The 17,149-nt window shown below is 37.2% G+C and overlaps 3 protein-coding genes and 1 pseudogene across 3 annotated transcripts; 2 read left to right on the top strand and 2 right to left on the bottom strand.

Annotated features, from left to right (window-relative positions):
- The first annotated feature begins 310 nt into the window (after positions 1 to 310).
- Positions 311 to 1,441, top strand: LOC120207696 (serine--tRNA ligase, cytoplasmic-like). Its single transcript, XM_039207120.1, has 3 exons — positions 311 to 553; positions 712 to 814; positions 1,326 to 1,441. The coding sequence occupies exons 1-3, from the start codon at positions 311 to 313 to the stop codon at positions 1,439 to 1,441; spliced, it is 462 nt and encodes a 153-aa protein (XP_039063051.1).
- A 1,759-nt stretch (positions 1,442 to 3,200) lies between these two features.
- LOC120207695 lies at positions 3,201 to 9,917 on the bottom strand (annotated as a pseudogene).
- Positions 9,918 to 11,143: 1,226 nt separating this feature from the next.
- On the bottom strand, positions 11,144 to 12,976 carry LOC120207692 (peptide methionine sulfoxide reductase B5-like). Its single transcript, XM_039207117.1, has 3 exons — positions 12,606 to 12,976; positions 11,631 to 11,787; positions 11,144 to 11,492 (listed from the first exon to the last, which is right to left on the bottom strand). Exons 1-3 carry the CDS (start codon positions 12,959 to 12,961, stop codon positions 11,337 to 11,339), a joined length of 669 nt encoding a protein of 222 aa, XP_039063048.1. The 5' UTR covers positions 12,962 to 12,976; the 3' UTR covers positions 11,144 to 11,336.
- Positions 12,977 to 16,069: 3,093 nt separating this feature from the next.
- Positions 16,070 to 17,149, top strand: LOC120207693 (organ-specific protein P4-like). The gene is made up of 2 exons (XM_039207118.1): positions 16,070 to 16,166; positions 16,809 to 17,149. The coding sequence occupies exons 1-2, from the start codon at positions 16,122 to 16,124 to the stop codon at positions 17,049 to 17,051; spliced, it is 288 nt and encodes a 95-aa protein (XP_039063049.1). The 5' UTR covers positions 16,070 to 16,121; the 3' UTR covers positions 17,052 to 17,149.

Raw genomic sequence — 17,149 nt, 5'->3', positions numbered from 1 at the left:
CGGATCATAATGAGAAAGGAACTTCCTTAGCAAAGAAGCCTCATCTCAGCGGAGAAAGCATACAACCATTCCAAAAGAGCCAAACTCCATAGCCTTCAAGCGCCGAAAAGCTGCCGAAGTGAGCATAATGCACATGTATCATAATCGTCTCGGTCATTTGTCACCCTTTTTCTTTTAAAGATTTTTTTTTTTTGCTTGAAGTATTTTGATAGCAGTAGTGTTGAGGGAATTCCAAGTTCCTATCTAAGTTATTGTATTTAAGCTGTAACATTTGTGCTACAAGAATGATACTGATGAATTCATTTACAAGATGCAATTTTTCAAGATCTTGCTTGAATTCATTTACAAGTGTAATTTTTGGGGTATAATTGGGTTAACACCTTATCAAATCGTGGTAATTGCTTCTGGTGCTCTTAATGCTGCTGCTGCTGACAAGAACTATGACTTGGAAGCATGGTTTCCTGCATCTCAGACTTACAGAGAATTGTTGTCGTGCTCGAATTCTACAGATTTACAAATCGAGGCGACTCGAAATCAGATATGGCGGAAAAAGGTAGGTCTTGTTGGTTAGTCTTGTTATACCAAGAAAGTTATATGCCACAATAACTACAACAGAGTGACATGTACGCTATACATCATGCGCATACACGAAGAAGTCTTAAGCATATATATTCTTGGTTCTGCTTTTTTTTATATTGCAACAATAAGCAGGCAGAACAATACGTTCATCTGTTGAACTCGACCATTACAGCAACAAAAAGGACCATGTGCTGCATAGTCGAGAATTACCAGAAGGAAGATGGTGTTTCTTGTGGTGTGTGTGAATCAAGGCCTTTTAAACATGTAGTGCTTATTAAAAATGAGATTTCTTCCAAGAGTTGGGAAATCGAGTCAATTCGAATAAAATAATTCTAAATTGTATTTAATTTAAACATAACAAGCTTAAAAGATAAATGTAGAGAGAACTGACTTAGACTAATAAAAAGAAATCTCAAGTTCCTAGTATCTACCACCAATGAAGCATATAATCATATAATATAAGATAGTATCTGTTGCATCTGGCTTGGACTAAGCAAGTGATGCCTTCTCCAAACACAATTGACAGGAGGCTCTATCAATATCGAATCCCTCGGTGCTTTTCGTCTGATGGATACAAATAAGCATATAGATGATGATGATCACTTGTTGTTGATGATGATTCTCCCAATGGTTAAATAGTGATGAGGATGTAAGACCTGTACTTACCATCTCTACGAAGTTCAATTCTCAATCCAACATTCGGCTGAAAGATTGAATTTCATAACTATTTTGGGCCTATGTGGTAGACATGGACACCTACGACCGGCTACCTTTCGCTGGAAACATCAATTTGATACTCATGGTCTGGGACTCGCCAGCATTTCATAAGCGATCTCCATTCTCAACTATCGATGTCAAATAAGTCTAGTGTGCCACCTGAAAAAAAGACAGTAGAAACAGCCGTCTAAATAAGTTGAACTCAACGAGGAGCCATACCAGCTTCTATATGGATGACGTTCTACGAGGTAGCACGTCTTCCAACTCAGATCACCCGTCGACATGTGCTAATACCAGTCGTTTCTTAAATCTGTAGAAACTGAAACAAGGCACTCTGAACTTGCTGAACTCAAGTTAAACGTGGCCGTCAAATCACCGAGTGTTGCCAGCTCAAGAACCTCATTAGTGAAAGGAGAGTACAAGAGAAGACACATCTGATACAAAAGCTGTACTCGGATTTGTTTTGGAAAAGAGCTATCGACTGGACTGATATTGAGCTGAACCGAAAATAAATCGATCTTCTCCCTTAACGCCTTTGTCGATGTATACCTTTTGTCCAACGAGGTGTCCTTAAGCCTTACATCTACGATCACTCTCTTACCATCTATCGGCATGTCATTAACCATACTTTATCATTGGTGGAATCCCATCGAGGGATACGTTCCACCAATCCTTGCAAGCTCCACGTATTCGGATTTGATGCGACCAATAAAATTTCTCCAGTATGCATTTAAGGATGTCACTGGGAAGCTTAGACCAATCTCTATCTTCATTGTTTTGCAAACCATATTTTTGTCTTCTTTTGTCCCTCGGCCATCACCACCACCATACTCTCCAGTACTCCATGAGATATATTTTAGGGTTGATGTCAGATATTAACTCAGATTTGAATTAAAATTTGAGTTGATTTTATTATAGCTTATAAGGCCAAATATATATATCTAAACAAATATTAATATTTTTTTCAGTCCTTCACAATTCCGCCATTGTTGCAGAGCTCAAATTATTCTGTTGTTCTGAATTTGAGAAAAGGATGTTTGGGTTCAATGTTCAAACATCAAAGTCCTTTTTCTTGTATCTAAGAACCAAATTGCCATAGTAATATCAAAAGTTGACAATTACAGAGTATATGTGATAAACAGATAGCGATTTAAGCAAAGAATTTACAAACTTTGAGTCAAATACTCTGAACCAAATGATATCACGATCTCTAATTCTCTATTCTCTACCATCAGGTGTTCAAGGGCTTCAAGGAACCTGCTTTCCAAGTAGAATCAGCAAGGAAGATCGATCAACCTCAATCTTAGGCTCTTCCCTCTTAAGCCCAGATTTTGTTCGAAACAGAAAGCTTTTTCCCAGTGCTATCCACTTCGAAGCAGAGACCTTAACCTCCAATGGCGGTGGAGAAGTTTCACCCACATGGGGCAGAATCAACATTGCAGCAGTAGGCGCCATGATCAGAGATTAACTTTAATCGGGAATAAAAAAAAAAGAAATGAGCAAATCTAGTAAATCGACAGTCGGCTCTTTTATAGAGAGGGGAAGCAAGAGGTTTTCGGGGAAAACCAGGGAAGAGAGTCTGTGGGCCTTTCGGTCGGTTTGTTTCGGATATTTTAATGATGAGATCGAACATATCGGTAAAAAGGTGGGGCTGACTTTATCCAATCATAAACAATGAGCGTGAAACAAGATTATAGGACAGTGGAACACTGGATTGGGTTCTTGTAACGCCGTTGGTTTAATGAAACTGTTGGATGTACAAAAAAGAATCATTGCTCCTTGTGCATTATTCATAAAGTATACATTTTTTTTGTTGGGGGGGGGGGGTTTGATTTCAGAAAACCGAAACTGAACATAAGCGAAACTTTTCAAGCTTTGTTGTTTCTAATGTTCGCCACTAGGTGTTACTGTATTCCTGACTTCGTCACCGTGATGTTACCAGAACGCCATTTCCTGTTATCTATTTTCACCGTATAAAACACCTTGTGATTCCGGATTTCAGACCGATTAAGCATGCCGTCGTTCTTTTCTAAGTCCACTTCAGCCACTTGAAACAGGGGTAGTTTAGTTATATCCGTCAGGTTTTTTTCCGATGATTCGCCTTCCGATGGGGTTAACAGTTCATCCGTCTGATCAACACCACCTTCAAGCCTGGAAACTTGAGCTCCATCTATCAGGCTTTTCATTGTGAAATTATCGTCAGATGCGATCGGTGATGTCGACACTTCGGCCTTGGCCATTTTCGCCTAAGCAAAGTTAAACTCATCAAGTTCATCAATGGCCCGACTGTAAGAATATGATGGTAAAGAATCAACTACATTCATCAAACTGTATAGGAAAAAGCATCTGCGTACCTGCAGTGGCTTCATAATATCTGGCTCTCGATCATCAGTTCTGCTGAGTTCTTCTTTGGCTTGTAACTCCATGGAATCTCGAAAAATCTGACGCAGAAATGTCACGTCATCGGACATGACACCGAATCCTTTCAAAAGCTTGGATCCAAGTTGTAAGCTCGTCTGCATGGATAAATACGATGTAAGGGAGCTGAAGTATAACAGTTGAACCTTGTAATAACAATGCAATGCAGGGGGAAAAAGAATTTGTAGATACCTCTGTGTTCTCTAAGATCGCATCGGTTGCTCCGGCTTTTTTTAAGTCTAAGAGATGTTTGAGTCTTGAGCTCTTGCGTAAATCGGAACCTTCTCGAAAGCATGTTTTAGCCGAAGATTAGCAGTCCAGCCAGGGGACAGTTTCTTTCTCTTTCGAAACAAGAAAGAACATAGAAGAATCGGAGAAAGCAGTAGCAACTAGTAGTGAGCCTACTAGAGGTATGAATTTCAGGTGAACGTGAAGGGAACAACAGAGCCAATGCACCATTGTTACAGACAAATGAATATACATGTGTGTGTATGTATGAACTATGTATGTATGTATTTTCATCAAAATTTTATTGTAATATGTACAAATCACAAAGCCGGTGAGAACAAGAAGAGAGGCATTACCGCAGGGAAGGCAAGCCGAAGCCTTTGAACAGCTTCAACTGTCCTATTTTTTCCTCGGTACATAATCATGACAGCTTTCGGGGACTTGATACCAGCAGATTGCAAAACACCTGGACGTGACCCGTCTCCGTAGAGAATCGGGAAACCAAGTTTTCTAGATGCCTGCAAATGCAGTAACATGTCTTTTGAATACCATGACGAGTCGGTAAAGATATAGTATATACTCGGTTTACATAATGAAATTCGGATACCTTTACAACAGAAAGATTGAGGTCGAAAGCTATATGTAATCCCATGAAGTCACCATCTACTCCAGCACGAGTGGAGTTGACAAAAAATTAGCGAGTACCTGCACGTAAAAACATCAAAAACTAAAATAGAGTCGCGGCCACACAGTAATAATTGTTGTTACTGCGTCATAACGGATGTACCTGTCCCATTTGCCCAAAGCCAATTATAACAACTGGTTCACTTGCATCGAAATTCACTGTCACGTCTTCATCGCCCTGTGAAAATTTCTTCTTTAAGTTCACACAGATAAATTCGTATTCAAAGCAAGATGATGAATACAAAAATAGTCATCAATGGAACTGAAATGAAATACTATCATGAACATACATCTTTATTAAACTTGTCTTCAACGAAATCAGCAGCCCTTCTTCCAACTTCATTAAGCAGTGGGTTAACGCCATCGAGAGTACCACAACAATAAGCAGCTTATTAAGCTCAAGAGGTAGGACTCCAAGGCTGCTCGAGAATGGCAGAAGACTTTATAGCATAAAAACAAGTGTGTCTACTTAAGAGACTAGTTACTCCATCGAATTGAGCTCTGACGAACCTGTTAGCTAGAGAGAAAACGACAATGCAAACTCGCCTCCTTGTGATAAAAGAAATCCCACTCTTACACTTTCCTGCAAGGTGAGTCCAACGAGGACCTATTGCTGTAATGATCAATGTTTTGATGACAATCAAACCAGACAAGAGTGCAGGATACTCGGCCACTCTCGGTAAAGAGCTGCAAAAGAAGCAAATATAAACTGCATTAAATCAAACAACAGGAAGCAACAATACTGGCACTGCATGCATTACTTACGGCGATAGCTGCATTTACACATTCGTAGGTAAAACCACATAAATTCATGTCATCAAATCTTTCTAGAAGCATAGTTGCTTGAAATGGTTACTAAAGGGTAATACTTGCTTAAAATGGTTACTATACCATACCTGCAAGTCAATTGAAGTTCCAGTAGTCACAAAAAATAACCCAAGTAGCAAGCCTCTAAATGGTCGTATATCAGCTTCGATCTGTGTCCGGAAATTTGTTTGCCAGTAATGCTCCAGCCAGAAATGCTCCAAGCTGCATAACGAAATTGAATGTATTTGATACAAGGCTTGAAATGCATCAATCTTAAACATTATCTGCTATAGAGAATACATATCAAACCGTATCACTGAAGCCCAACTCTTGGGTCATAAGGGAAGTCCCGGCAACTGTTAGCAAGCAGAGAGCAACAAAGGCCTCTGAGCTCCTTGTTCGGCAACAACCTGAAAACTTAAGAAACCGAGGTTAGTTTTATAGAATACAAAAGTGGGAGTCTTTTTTCCCCCTTTTTCTCACTTTAATAATAAACTCAACAAACCTCAAAAACTCTCCTAAGATGTATTTTCCTCCAGAGAAAGCACACCAAGCCCTAGTAGCGCCTTTAAACTTTCTTGAACTAGCATTGGCAAAATACTGCCCTCTGTTATGTTCTGCAAAGTTGTAAAAGATACCAAAAATGGTCAAAGACAACAGTGCCTCCCATATATATCTGATAAGCACATACAAAATATCATAATCGCTTTGAAGTGGAGTAAATAAACGAGAAAAAAGAGACGATTGACCATCACAATGGTTAAAAGGCTTCTCCTATTGAAAAATTATTCCAAAAATGAGATTTCTGAACTTCTCCTCTTCTAAGCATATCATAATACTTGTATATGATGTTTTCATAATATCAATTTCTCAAGCATGCACATGAAATGAGAAAAAATAACTCAACTAAATGAGAAACATGCACATTCAAACAAATGAAAGAAATAAAAAGATGTTAGCGACCAAGAAACCATGGAGAAAGAGAGAGGCTCCTCCATACCTGGCTCTCGAGAACTGGAAGTATGACTAAGAGAGGGACAACGGCTATGTCCTGCAAATATCAAGAAACAGTGCCCGAAAGAGGTTATTGACACCCTATTTTGATGTCTACTTTGAACCTAGAAAACCCACAAACGGAAAAAATAAGGCAAGCAAGTAGACTGTAAGCAAGAACCTGCAGAAGTAGTATCCCCAGAGTTGCTGAGCCAAATCTTGTTGGCAGCTCACCCTTCTCTGCTAGAAGCTGTATCTTAATATCGTAAGCTTTACAATGCTCTATCAGGCAAGTATATCTCACATATCAATGAAAGGAAACAATTGACATGCAAAAGCACCACAAAGCGAGGAACTTATTTTTTGCATAATATGTATTTATCTGTCATGCCGCGATCTTGTCATAAAAGAGCAAGTAGCAATTCCGGATTTCCATTTATATAGAGAAAGTATACATTCTAGCTACTCGTAAAGGAAGGAAAATAATATAAATGGACAATCCACTTCTGAACATAAAACTTCACTAGAAAGCCAGAATCTGAAAACTACCGCTTCTGCAAATAATGAGCATGGCATGATTTTAGCCTGACTGCAAGAATTTATACATATCCACTCATAAAGACAAAAGCAGAAGAACAAACAACCATTCTTAGATATCGACAATCAGAATACCTGTAGAACAAAGCTGAAGAAGATAGAGATAGAGCAGCCCCAATTACTACTGCTTCATCAACGCTTCTGATATTAACCTATATATGTACCAAAAAACAAAAGAAAATTAAGCTAAAAGGGATTACTCTAATACATTGATAATAGATGGCTTCCAATATATAACTGCTGTCTAAAACATTCAAATTATAAACATTACTACTAACTAATTCTGAATTAGATAAATGAAATCAAGCTATCGATTTCTCAACCAAAAACAAAAGGGAAAACAGAAAGAGCGAACAAACTTCAAACCCCAATGATACTGAAACCATAACCCAAGCTATCAATACTTTCCAGAATTCTTTTTTTCCAACCGGGACGAATATTTGAAATTATTTTCCAAATTTGCTCAAATTTGAGTCAAATTCATAGATGCAGAATAAAGTATAAAACAGATCCCACAGGTCCATGCAATAAGTAGCACTACAGCTTGCCAATGACACTCAACGAAACACCAACTCATAAGTAGCAGAGAACGATTAAAGCATTAAGCAAATAAATGACGATACAAGAATGATTAAACAGCTTGTGATGAAGCGTTCTCACCAGCTCAGGTCCAGAGTGAAATAGGAACTGCAAAATTTTAGTTCCAACAGCCCCATTAGGTGGAAGTTCAAATGCAGTGAACGCAAGGGTGGAAAAAAAGACCTTACATATAGAAAGAGGAAAAAGTATCAATCACCTAGCACCCGAAGGGAAAACATAAAATAAAAGTGCTTCTATGCTGTAAGAAAGCCAGAATAACCGCTTTATCAAACCACCATGCCAGTCAAAATGGGCCATAACTGAACCTTACTGGTACCCCTAAATATAGTGATCTTATATCTGTAGCCATAGGGTAGTAGTACTCCAAGGAACTTGTCAGAAGTGTCCTTCAAGCAAATAAAAAAATGAAAAGACACAGATTCCACCACATAAATTTGGCTGCGCCTCATCCGAAAATAGTTCGGAGAAGTATTTCACTTTTATCATTTTCACTTAAACGTAGACCATGTCCTGCGTGTTTAACAATTTAACTCATTCTCGGTCATTTCCATTGTATTATTGCTTGGTAGTTTTACAAATATGATTTATACGGAATGCAAATGTACAATCGGATTAAAATAACAATTCCCAATGGCACCATACCTGAGTCAATCCCATGCCAAAAGCAAATTTAGCAAGAGCTTTAAGGCGCGCAAGTGAAAGCTCTAAACCCATTTCAAACAGCTGGAAAAGGAGAATGTGTTAGACCAAAATTAATATAGAAAATGCAAAGAAGATGGCTATCAATCCAATAAATAAGACCGAATATCTCGAACTATTTATTTATTTGTACACAAGCAGGATAGCTAAAAGGAAAGTTGTAAGCAACAGTTGAGTGAAAGATGCATGATTTGCAGTGAATGTATTAACTATTAGCACAGATCTAACACAATTAAAGGAAAGAAAAATTACATCTTACTTAGTTAAGCAATTGGACTTACCAGAAAAAGTATCCCCCATTCAGACAGGACTTTGACATCTGTAAGATTTCTAATCAATGCAAACCGATTCAGTACAACCCCAGCAAAGAAGAAGCCAAGTATCTGGAAGCAATTTAGAATTTACATTTTGTTATTACTAGGGATCGAAGACTATCAATCGATAGGAACAACATCTATAGTTTCTTCCATTTTGAATAAATATTTAAAGATTCCTCGAGTAACTAATGAGACATCATGCTTTACAAGTATATACGCTTGCCCTTGGATCAAACCTAAGCACATATCTACATTCGTATAGATGTAGGAGAAACTTGTATGTGATGCCAGTCGGTGAAATCACAACAGGGAGGGAAAAAAGAATAGTTTGTGAGACTAATGCCACTAAAATTGATTATTCTTACAGGGCTTGATCGAAATATCTTGAATGTGGGAACAACCATGACGGTCACAGCCAAGAATGTCAGAGTATCCAGTCCTAAATCATTGATGACATCAATAGCACTTGCAACCTCAACTGTCGCATGGATTCGCGACCTTTTCCGGTGGAGCAGTCTATCATGGCAGAAATTAAGTCCTCTCAAATTAGATGGTACCGAAGGTGGAGAAGGCGTGCCACCAAATATATGCTTTAAACCATGAGTGCAATTATTCGTTCCGACTTTTACAGATAATGGTCGAGAACAGAAGAGCGTGCTATTGACATATGGCGCGAAAGAAGAATGCCCAGAAAACCATGATATAGCTTGAGAGTATGTGCCACCCCGACTCTTTCGTTTAACAAAGTCATAACCCTGCAATTGGGATGAAAATGATAAATCAAATAATAAACCACGTGTACACATTTTGGCAGCAAAAATCGATTTCCAAACAACTACTACAACTCTAGAAAATTATAGAAATAGCTAAAGTTATGTCCTTGAAATACCAATAGATTACAGTGAAGCCGAATAAAGGAGTTTTAAACGATATAGCCTCCCAAATTTAACAAAACCAGATATGCAAAAGGCTCAAAAGAGGGCGCAAACCATACATGTGAAACATAAAGAAAGTTCAATTTTTTATTGAAAAGAAGCTTAAAGCAAGAACAACCATGGGTTGGCACGTTAATTCGTTCAAGAAAACGCGAAGAAAATGTCAACGACAAGCGATTGCATACCTTGGGGCTGTGGCAACAAGATAACGACTCCAACATGGTGCTAAAAGGGTTCAAAGATTGAAGGCTCAAGACCCTGAAACAGACAGACTCGAAGGCATTTCCCTGATTCTTGAGAAACAATAAAGATTCAAGCTAAGAACTCTTAACCTCGAGAAAGAAAAAAAAACTTTGGGTGTTTTTATTATATCTATTTGTTAATGTTTCTTGCGTGTATTTTAAGGGGGTGAAGAAGAGAGGATAGAAAGCGGCCACGACATGTCTAAAAGCTGTGTTCTTTGAGCTTGTTAAAATTCGTGGAAAGAGCTGAAGCGTCTCGACCAGTAGTTTGTTTTTGAGGACTATGGAATCTGTTCGGTTAAAGACAAGTAGGAAGTGGTTTCCGTTTGGACTGCTGACTGGTGGGATAACGTTATGTACACGTGGCGGATACTGGTATACCCGAAGAGAAAACAAACGTGTACATTGGAGGATAAGGTTCAAATTTTTATCATCAAAACCTTGTATACTTCAGCTCCTCCATTTATCCTCAATCAAACGTGGTTTTAGTGAGTTGTATTTTAACGATTTTTCTTTAGTATGTAGTTTTGAATATGAAAACTTTATGTTAAACTACAGCATTAGTCACAAAATGTTAAGTGGTATATTAATTTTAGCATTGAATTTTTAAATGCTTCAATTTTAACACTGATTTTTTGTTCATTTCAAATAGGACTAAATTATTAATTGTTTCATAATATGGTTATTTCTTACTAGTTTTCTATGAAAATCATCAACTACTTCAACTATCGTTGTTGGTCAATCGTTGTAACAAGATCGGTAGAAAAAGCGTTTATATTTTCTTTTTCTTTTTTCTCTCTTAATTTTTAACTCGCTCAAAACCGATAAAAATCCATCAAAGATGTTCTAATGTATTAATATCTTCCGACAATTGTTTCATGAGACTAGTTTCTAAGTATATAGTTTATATTCTCAAAAAATACTTATTGCCTTTATGATTTTTTAATAAACACCTCATACTCCTCAAATTCAAAAGATTCCCCAAATCACAAAAACAATAAATTTTATGTTTAGTTTTATGAGTTTTAAAAAGATTTTGAAAAAATTTAAACCGTTAAAGTTGTGGAGGACAATAAGACAAGTTTATCGGTACCAAAAGTAGTCACAAAAGATGACAATATAAACCAAAAGTTTAATGACTAATGTCACAATTTACCCAAAAATATTAGGGGAAAACTATATCGGCGGCGATTCATCTGAAATCTGAAACCAGGTACCATCTGAAACAGCTCGGCAAAGTAAACCATATCCATGAAGTTCATCTTTACATACTCCGAGATGCCCGGGAAATCGATGCCCTCCTGGTAACCATATCTAACCGAATAAAGAAACTAGGAAAACATTTTGCATGACATTGCAAGAAACCATGAAGTACAAATACAATAGAATCAGAGAAGTATAATTTGATCCAGAATTCACATCAGTTCTTATTAGAACAAGTTAACATCTAACATCCACCATGGCCTTGATCTTATACAGAGTGAATAGTATCAACATATCTGCTACAACAACAGGAATCACTACCCAGAATTTGCAGGAACGAACTTGAGTGATATGCTATTGACACAATGGCGCTCGTCCGTGGGTGTCGGAAACCCTTCACCTTTAAATACATGGCCTAAATGTCCACCACAAGCTGCACAAGTGATCTCTGTCCTCATCCCATCTGGGTCCGGCTGGTTGAACATCACGCTCTCATCATTAGTAAAATTTACATGAAAGATACACCGGTTTTAAGATGATATGGAGAAAAGACCGGATTATATAGAAGAAAAACTAGCAACAGAGAGTGAAAATGGAGGAAGGAAGCTCACATTGCAATTAATAGCTCCAGGGAGACCCTCATAGAAAGCAGGCCAACCACACCCAGAATTGAATTTTGTAGTAGACTTATAGAGAGGAGTGCCACATCCAGCACAGTTATAAACACCGTCCTCAAAGAATTTGTCATATTCTCCGGTGCCTGGATACCTATACAGCATCAAAATATTGTTATGAATTTATCATTGAATATGACTTACGCTATGTTGCTCGACTCTTCATTTTCCATGAAATATTTGTGTCCAAAACTCGGGCAAAATTGTTAGAATAAGGTCTACCAAAAATTATTTCATGATCTAGGGTGATTGCTACAGTAATAGGAGGATTACGTCAGGATTCCACGGTGATTTCAAAAAAGTATGTTAACTGCATGATGATTTCATAATCTCGCCGTGCTTGTAAGGCGAGTTCCCATTCCTCCCCTGCATTCGGACTGCATCGCTGCCAGGTAACATGCATGTAAGTAGCATGGGGAAGTCGTCTTGCGACATGCCGATACGTGAAAACGTCACGCAGTCAACGTGTTTTCTTGAAATAATCGTGGAATTCTGGCGAGATCCTCATATTACTGTAAGATGCACCTTATTCGAGCAAAAAAAAAAATCACCACAATATTCAAACAATTTTGCCCCGAAACTCGTGTTTGACACTTACAACAGAGTCGAGTATCATGATTCAGAGGAAATTATATTGAGCAATTAAGCATATGATGAAATGCCATTTGGGAGAACATATACCACAACTTTGAATGAACTTCCTAGAAGCTATTCCATGAACAAACAGCTAAAAGAACAGATTTTTGCACATTGCAAGCTCAAATTCTTCCCAAAAATTATGTCGGTTCTCCATGTAGTTTATCAGATTACAAACTTTAATTGGCCCAAAAACAATAAAAGCTCAAAATTTATACAATTTCCCCTAGAAAGGTTCTAATTCAACGCTGTCAGTAGCTTAAAAGGAAAACTTACTCGGTGCCCTTTTGTCTCAAAATTCGAAACTGCTCAGGGGAGAGAATAGCACGCCACTCTTCCTCAGATTTCTGGAGCGACCCAGAAGCAGCCATGGCGACGACCACGCTCCCACGGTACCTACGCTTGCTCTGGTGAAGGAACCCACCGGACCCAGATGGAGAAGCGAAGCAAGTAATGGCTTTCGGCGAAGAAAAAGGAAACCTCAAGCAAGAATTACAAGGAAGAACAGAATTAGAAGAATTTATCGAACAAGAACTGATAAATCTAGCGAAGGTGGCGGGTTTCACAGCGGTGAGTAGAGCTTTGGAGGAAGAAGAGGAAAATGGTGTCGTCTTGAGGATATAAAGGCCCATATGAGAGAGAGATTTCGAGCGAGTTTCTTCGCGAACAAACAGGTAGAAAATGCAAAGCGAAAATGGCTAAATGTTCTATACAGGAAGTCATTCATTAGATGTTGGGATCCAGAAAAGATTACAGGGTAGCCACCAGGCCCATACTTGAAAAGGTAGGCCCTGGCTCTAGCACCAGCAATTAAGTATTTATGAATATTTAAACTTCAATTTTAATTAAATTAATGGATCGAATTAAATTTTTGGTTAATTGATCGATTAATTTTAAATTTATCAGTTAACAGTTAATATTTTTTTCAAACTTTGATTGTTGATTAAATCGATTCTAAATTAACCGATCAAATTAATCGAAAATATTAAATATATAATATATATCATTTATAAATTTCGATCAACAGTTAAAGAGGGAAAATTCAATTAATGAACTTCAAATAATACGATGCAATTAGTTAATGAAGTAGTTATGCAGGCCTATATTAGTGGCTCGGTTGGGGTCACTTTGAATCACCACCAAACTCTGATTCACTGCCTCTTGGGCCTCATTGTGTTTCTTTGATCATTGTAAGGGCCAATTTATGGTACACTATCCGAACCAGTCCGTTCAATCAAGAATAAGAACTATACAAAAGAATTTTTTAAATTAGATATCGAAAACAACTCTCTTTTTAGTCGGTTGAATAATATTAAGGAATAGTTGGTGGAAGGACATAGTGTTACATGGACATTCATATGGCACACTATCCGAACCAGTCCGTTCAATCAAGAAGTCAAAGACACCCCATACAAGATTATCCGGCGGGAAGAAATGGCACACCGGGGCCGATCCGGGCTCGATTCCGAGCAAACGAAATGATACATGATTCATGTCCCATTGAGAGGTATCCATGTGACAAGCAGCAATACCTTGCACCTTATCTCCATTTTCAGCACCTAGTGAAACCTTCAGCAGTCTGGTTTCACTCTTTTGGGTGTGGCAAAATATGCATGCAATCATTTTAGAAGGGATCCGTTCTGGCATGTCCGAGATCCTATAGTTCTGTAAAGGAACTTTCGGCTTGTCGAGCAAAGTCGTAGTTAATTCGAAGGTTGCTGCAGATGATTCGAGCTGATCGAACCTTGTTCGATACGATGTCTGTGAGTTATCTTCTGAGCATTACCGGCATGTACAAACTGCAATCAAAATAGAAGAAAGAAGTTTCAATGTAGGAATCTATGTACGTGGGTGTTGTTGAGCATAAATCAAGCAAAGCTCATATTGATCCGTACCATCAAACAGAAAACGATGTGCACCAAGAAGCAAAACCAGAACCCATTTTTGTTTGTTTTTTCCTTCTGTTTCTCAACTACACAAACAACAATATTATATTTCCAACTTCCATTGAAATAATCTACTTTTAACCAATAAAACATGCGTGTGAGAAAATAATGGATTAAACCCGGTTTCAACGGTCAGGTGTCGGTCGAATTGTTTATGTCATTCGGCATTGTCTGGCTTGTTGGCTCTATTCTACACCAGATGTAACAGGAAAACCACTTTCTTCCACAAAGTAAAACTTATCATAAAAATCAGGGGATGTCGGCAAACATGGCTTAATCTTAAGTTAACTAGAGTTAGATTGTAAACTAAGCCCAAAAAAAAATATGAGGTTCTAGGGCGGTGGTGGGTTCAAAACTGCACAAGAGTTGACTATCAACAATGGAGTGCCCTACTGCAGAACGTACCTTGTCATGTACACAATGAACATATGCATGAAATATTGTTCATTTCTTCATTGCAATGATTAAAGATTGAACAAGAGAGCCGATGGTCCATTGAAAATTCTTATGGAGTAGATTCATTTCTCTTTGATATTTGACAAATAACATATCAGATTAATATCATGAATTTCGAATACGTAACACGAATATGAAAGATAAAAAAATAAATTAATCTAGAAAAATAGTTAAAAATTTCAAAAGGTTCTATCAATCTTACATATTTGACATGCAAATGAAGTTGACTTTGGCATATCAGACCATGTGCCCAGCAAATCATGCCATAAGTAGCCATAATAAAAATGTTAAAGATTAGACCAAACTATATGAGAATAAAAATAAATAAATAAAGATGCTGTGTGCATGAACCAAATGAGAACCAGAAAAAGAACAAGTGGACAAAATCTTTGATAAGCACAATATAGAAAATTGTGTATGAAGTTGAAGCTTATAAAGTTTTTTTCATGGTGTGTAGGCATTGCATCATTGCTGACTATCTTCATTTGAGAGTCAACTCAAGACTAAATGTTGTTGAATTTGTTCTCTATAAACTAATATAGGTGTGTGTGCGCGAGCTGTTTTAATCTATTTGCTCTAGCATTAGCCATTAGATGTTGACGAAATGATTAATCTGTTTAAGTCAACAAATCACTAAATACGGCATAATAGGATAATGTTCCACTCAGAAATCCATTTCTAATTTGCCACAAAGTACAGAAATTGCAGTACAGATTGCAGATATTGCTTAATTTAATCAACAGGCTTGAAATACATCAAGTACAAATCGGTGACAAATGAGATTCCAATTCTAGATATCAGCCTTTGAATATCTTATCAGAAAAAAGTTTCATAATACATCAAATATATATAGGTCAAAAAGTATGTGTTGTTTCTTTTAACTACCGGTATCCTATCTGTTGATCGATTATTTTGGATTGAGTTCTGCAAAAACTCATTACGGGACAACCCTCCAAACCTATTTTGTTCCATTCACAAACGGCATAATTCAAATTCTTGATCATACTTAAGGGATCTAGTATCTTATCTCACTAGATAAACTTATTATTAGTAAAAGTACGTGTTATTGCTTTTAGTATTATGATCAGTTCTCTTCCAACTATATAAACAAATTTCAACAATGCTAGCCAGTAAAACGTGTAGGAACATTGTCCACCACTGAAAGTGACAGAAAAAGGGATAGTTTTCCCTTAAAACTTGAGGCTCTAAAACCCTTATTAAGGACAATACTATTTGTTTAATGGATTCTTCAATAAAACAGTGAAAACACACAGTATAATAATCATTTTCTTGTCCTCCCGTTAATGGCCTATAAATGGTTGGTCAGTCTTGAGCAACTTACAATATACAAAATAGCAAATCCTAACCCTTGTTTTTCAACACCGTCGACATGAAGACTTTCTTCTCTTTCATCATCATCTCCTTTCTTCTTCTGGTAAGCAAAACCAATAATTCAGCCGTTTTTTTATTCATATAGAATGCTAATTGAGTTGAGCAACTCAAACTTGACGATTAAAACTCAGTTAATACTCGATTCGAGTTGACACGATTTAAATTCGAGATCGACTTGAGATCTTAACGAATCGAATAAGGTCCAACGCGACTAGATAAGATAATGAGCAACTTGTTAATTCCTTCTAGGATTGATTATATATTATTGAACTTTTTTCTTCTTCTTTTAAGAATGGTTATAATAGGTTTATCTGGTGTATTCGAAAATTGTTACTTTTGTTGTAATATGTTTGTTTAGTGTATTTATAGATTGTTAATTTGGAGTTAAGAATTTAGAATTGTTTCCATCCTTCTTTTTATTAAATTTCTTAATTTATATTTATATTAAGTTCTATATAGTATTACTAAATTTTACATATATTTTAAAAAATAAGGTAAGAATTTTGGTGAACTTGATGAACATAAGTATAGTATATTTTAGTGAGTATCGAGTTAAATCGAGCACGAATAGAATAATTTTCAAATCTGAACAGAATACTTTTCATCTCACGATCGACTCACTCAATAAACACCATACTTGCTATACATCAATTACGTTTATCTGATATTTTTTTCTTTTCTGCAGTTTGTGAATGTCAGCTATGGAAGAAAAGAACCAGGGGACTACTGGAGAAGTGTGATGAAAGATGAACCAATGCCCGAAGCAATCAAAGGGCTATTACATGAAGATCCGAAAGGTTCGGCCATGGATCCCGGTAAGAAAATGAAGCAGTTCGTCAGAGATTTCGACAGCAGGCATAGCCTTATAATATACCACAACAGCCCCGAGTCTAAGCAACAAGGCAAGACATCTGATATAAAGAACTAGACAGCAAAAGTATCTGTCTCATATGTATGATCCACCTGGTAGTCTGCTTGGTTGTTGTGATTACAATTTTAGACAATCAGAAACACTAGCTGTTTCTG

The sequence above is a fragment of the Hibiscus syriacus genome, unplaced genomic scaffold (genome assembly GCF_006381635.1).
Source record: "Hibiscus syriacus cultivar Baekdansim isolate YM2019G1 unplaced genomic scaffold, ASM638163v2 tig00015132_pilon, whole genome shotgun sequence".
Classification (NCBI taxonomy): Eukaryota; Viridiplantae; Streptophyta; class Magnoliopsida; order Malvales; family Malvaceae; genus Hibiscus; species Hibiscus syriacus.
Note: the sequence above shows the minus strand (reverse complement) of the source record. Positions and strands in the feature narration are given on the sequence as shown.

What these genes read in the sequence shown, in the direction of transcription:
- LOC120207696 (XM_039207120.1), top strand. Translation starts at nt 311, where the DNA reads ATGCAATTTTTCAAGATCTTGCTTGAATTCATTTACAAGTGTAATTTT. An exon ending in ATCAGATATGGCGGAAAAAG is followed by an intron (nt 554 to 711) that starts GTAGGTCTTGTT and finishes AACAATAAGCAG; the next exon opens with GCAGAACAATACGTTCATCT. An exon ending in GGAAGATGGTGTTTCTTGTG is followed by an intron (nt 815 to 1,325) that starts GTGTGTGTGAAT and finishes CCTATGTGGTAG; the next exon opens with ACATGGACACCTACGACCGG.
- LOC120207692 (XM_039207117.1), bottom strand. Translation starts at nt 12,961, where the DNA reads ATGGGCCTTTATATCCTCAAGACGACACCATTTTCCTCTTCTTCCTCC. An exon ending in TTGAGACAAAAGGGCACCGA is followed by an intron (nt 11,788 to 12,605) that starts GTAAGTTTTCCT and finishes GATGCTGTATAG; the next exon opens with GTATCCAGGCACCGGAGAAT. An exon ending in CTGGAGCTATTAATTGCAAT is followed by an intron (nt 11,493 to 11,630) that starts GTGAGCTTCCTT and finishes ATGTTCAACCAG; the next exon opens with CCGGACCCAGATGGGATGAG.
- LOC120207693 (XM_039207118.1), top strand. Translation starts at nt 16,122, where the DNA reads ATGAAGACTTTCTTCTCTTTCATCATCATCTCCTTTCTTCTTCTG. An exon ending in TCATCTCCTTTCTTCTTCTG is followed by an intron (nt 16,167 to 16,808) that starts GTAAGCAAAACC and finishes TCTTTTCTGCAG; the next exon opens with TTTGTGAATGTCAGCTATGG.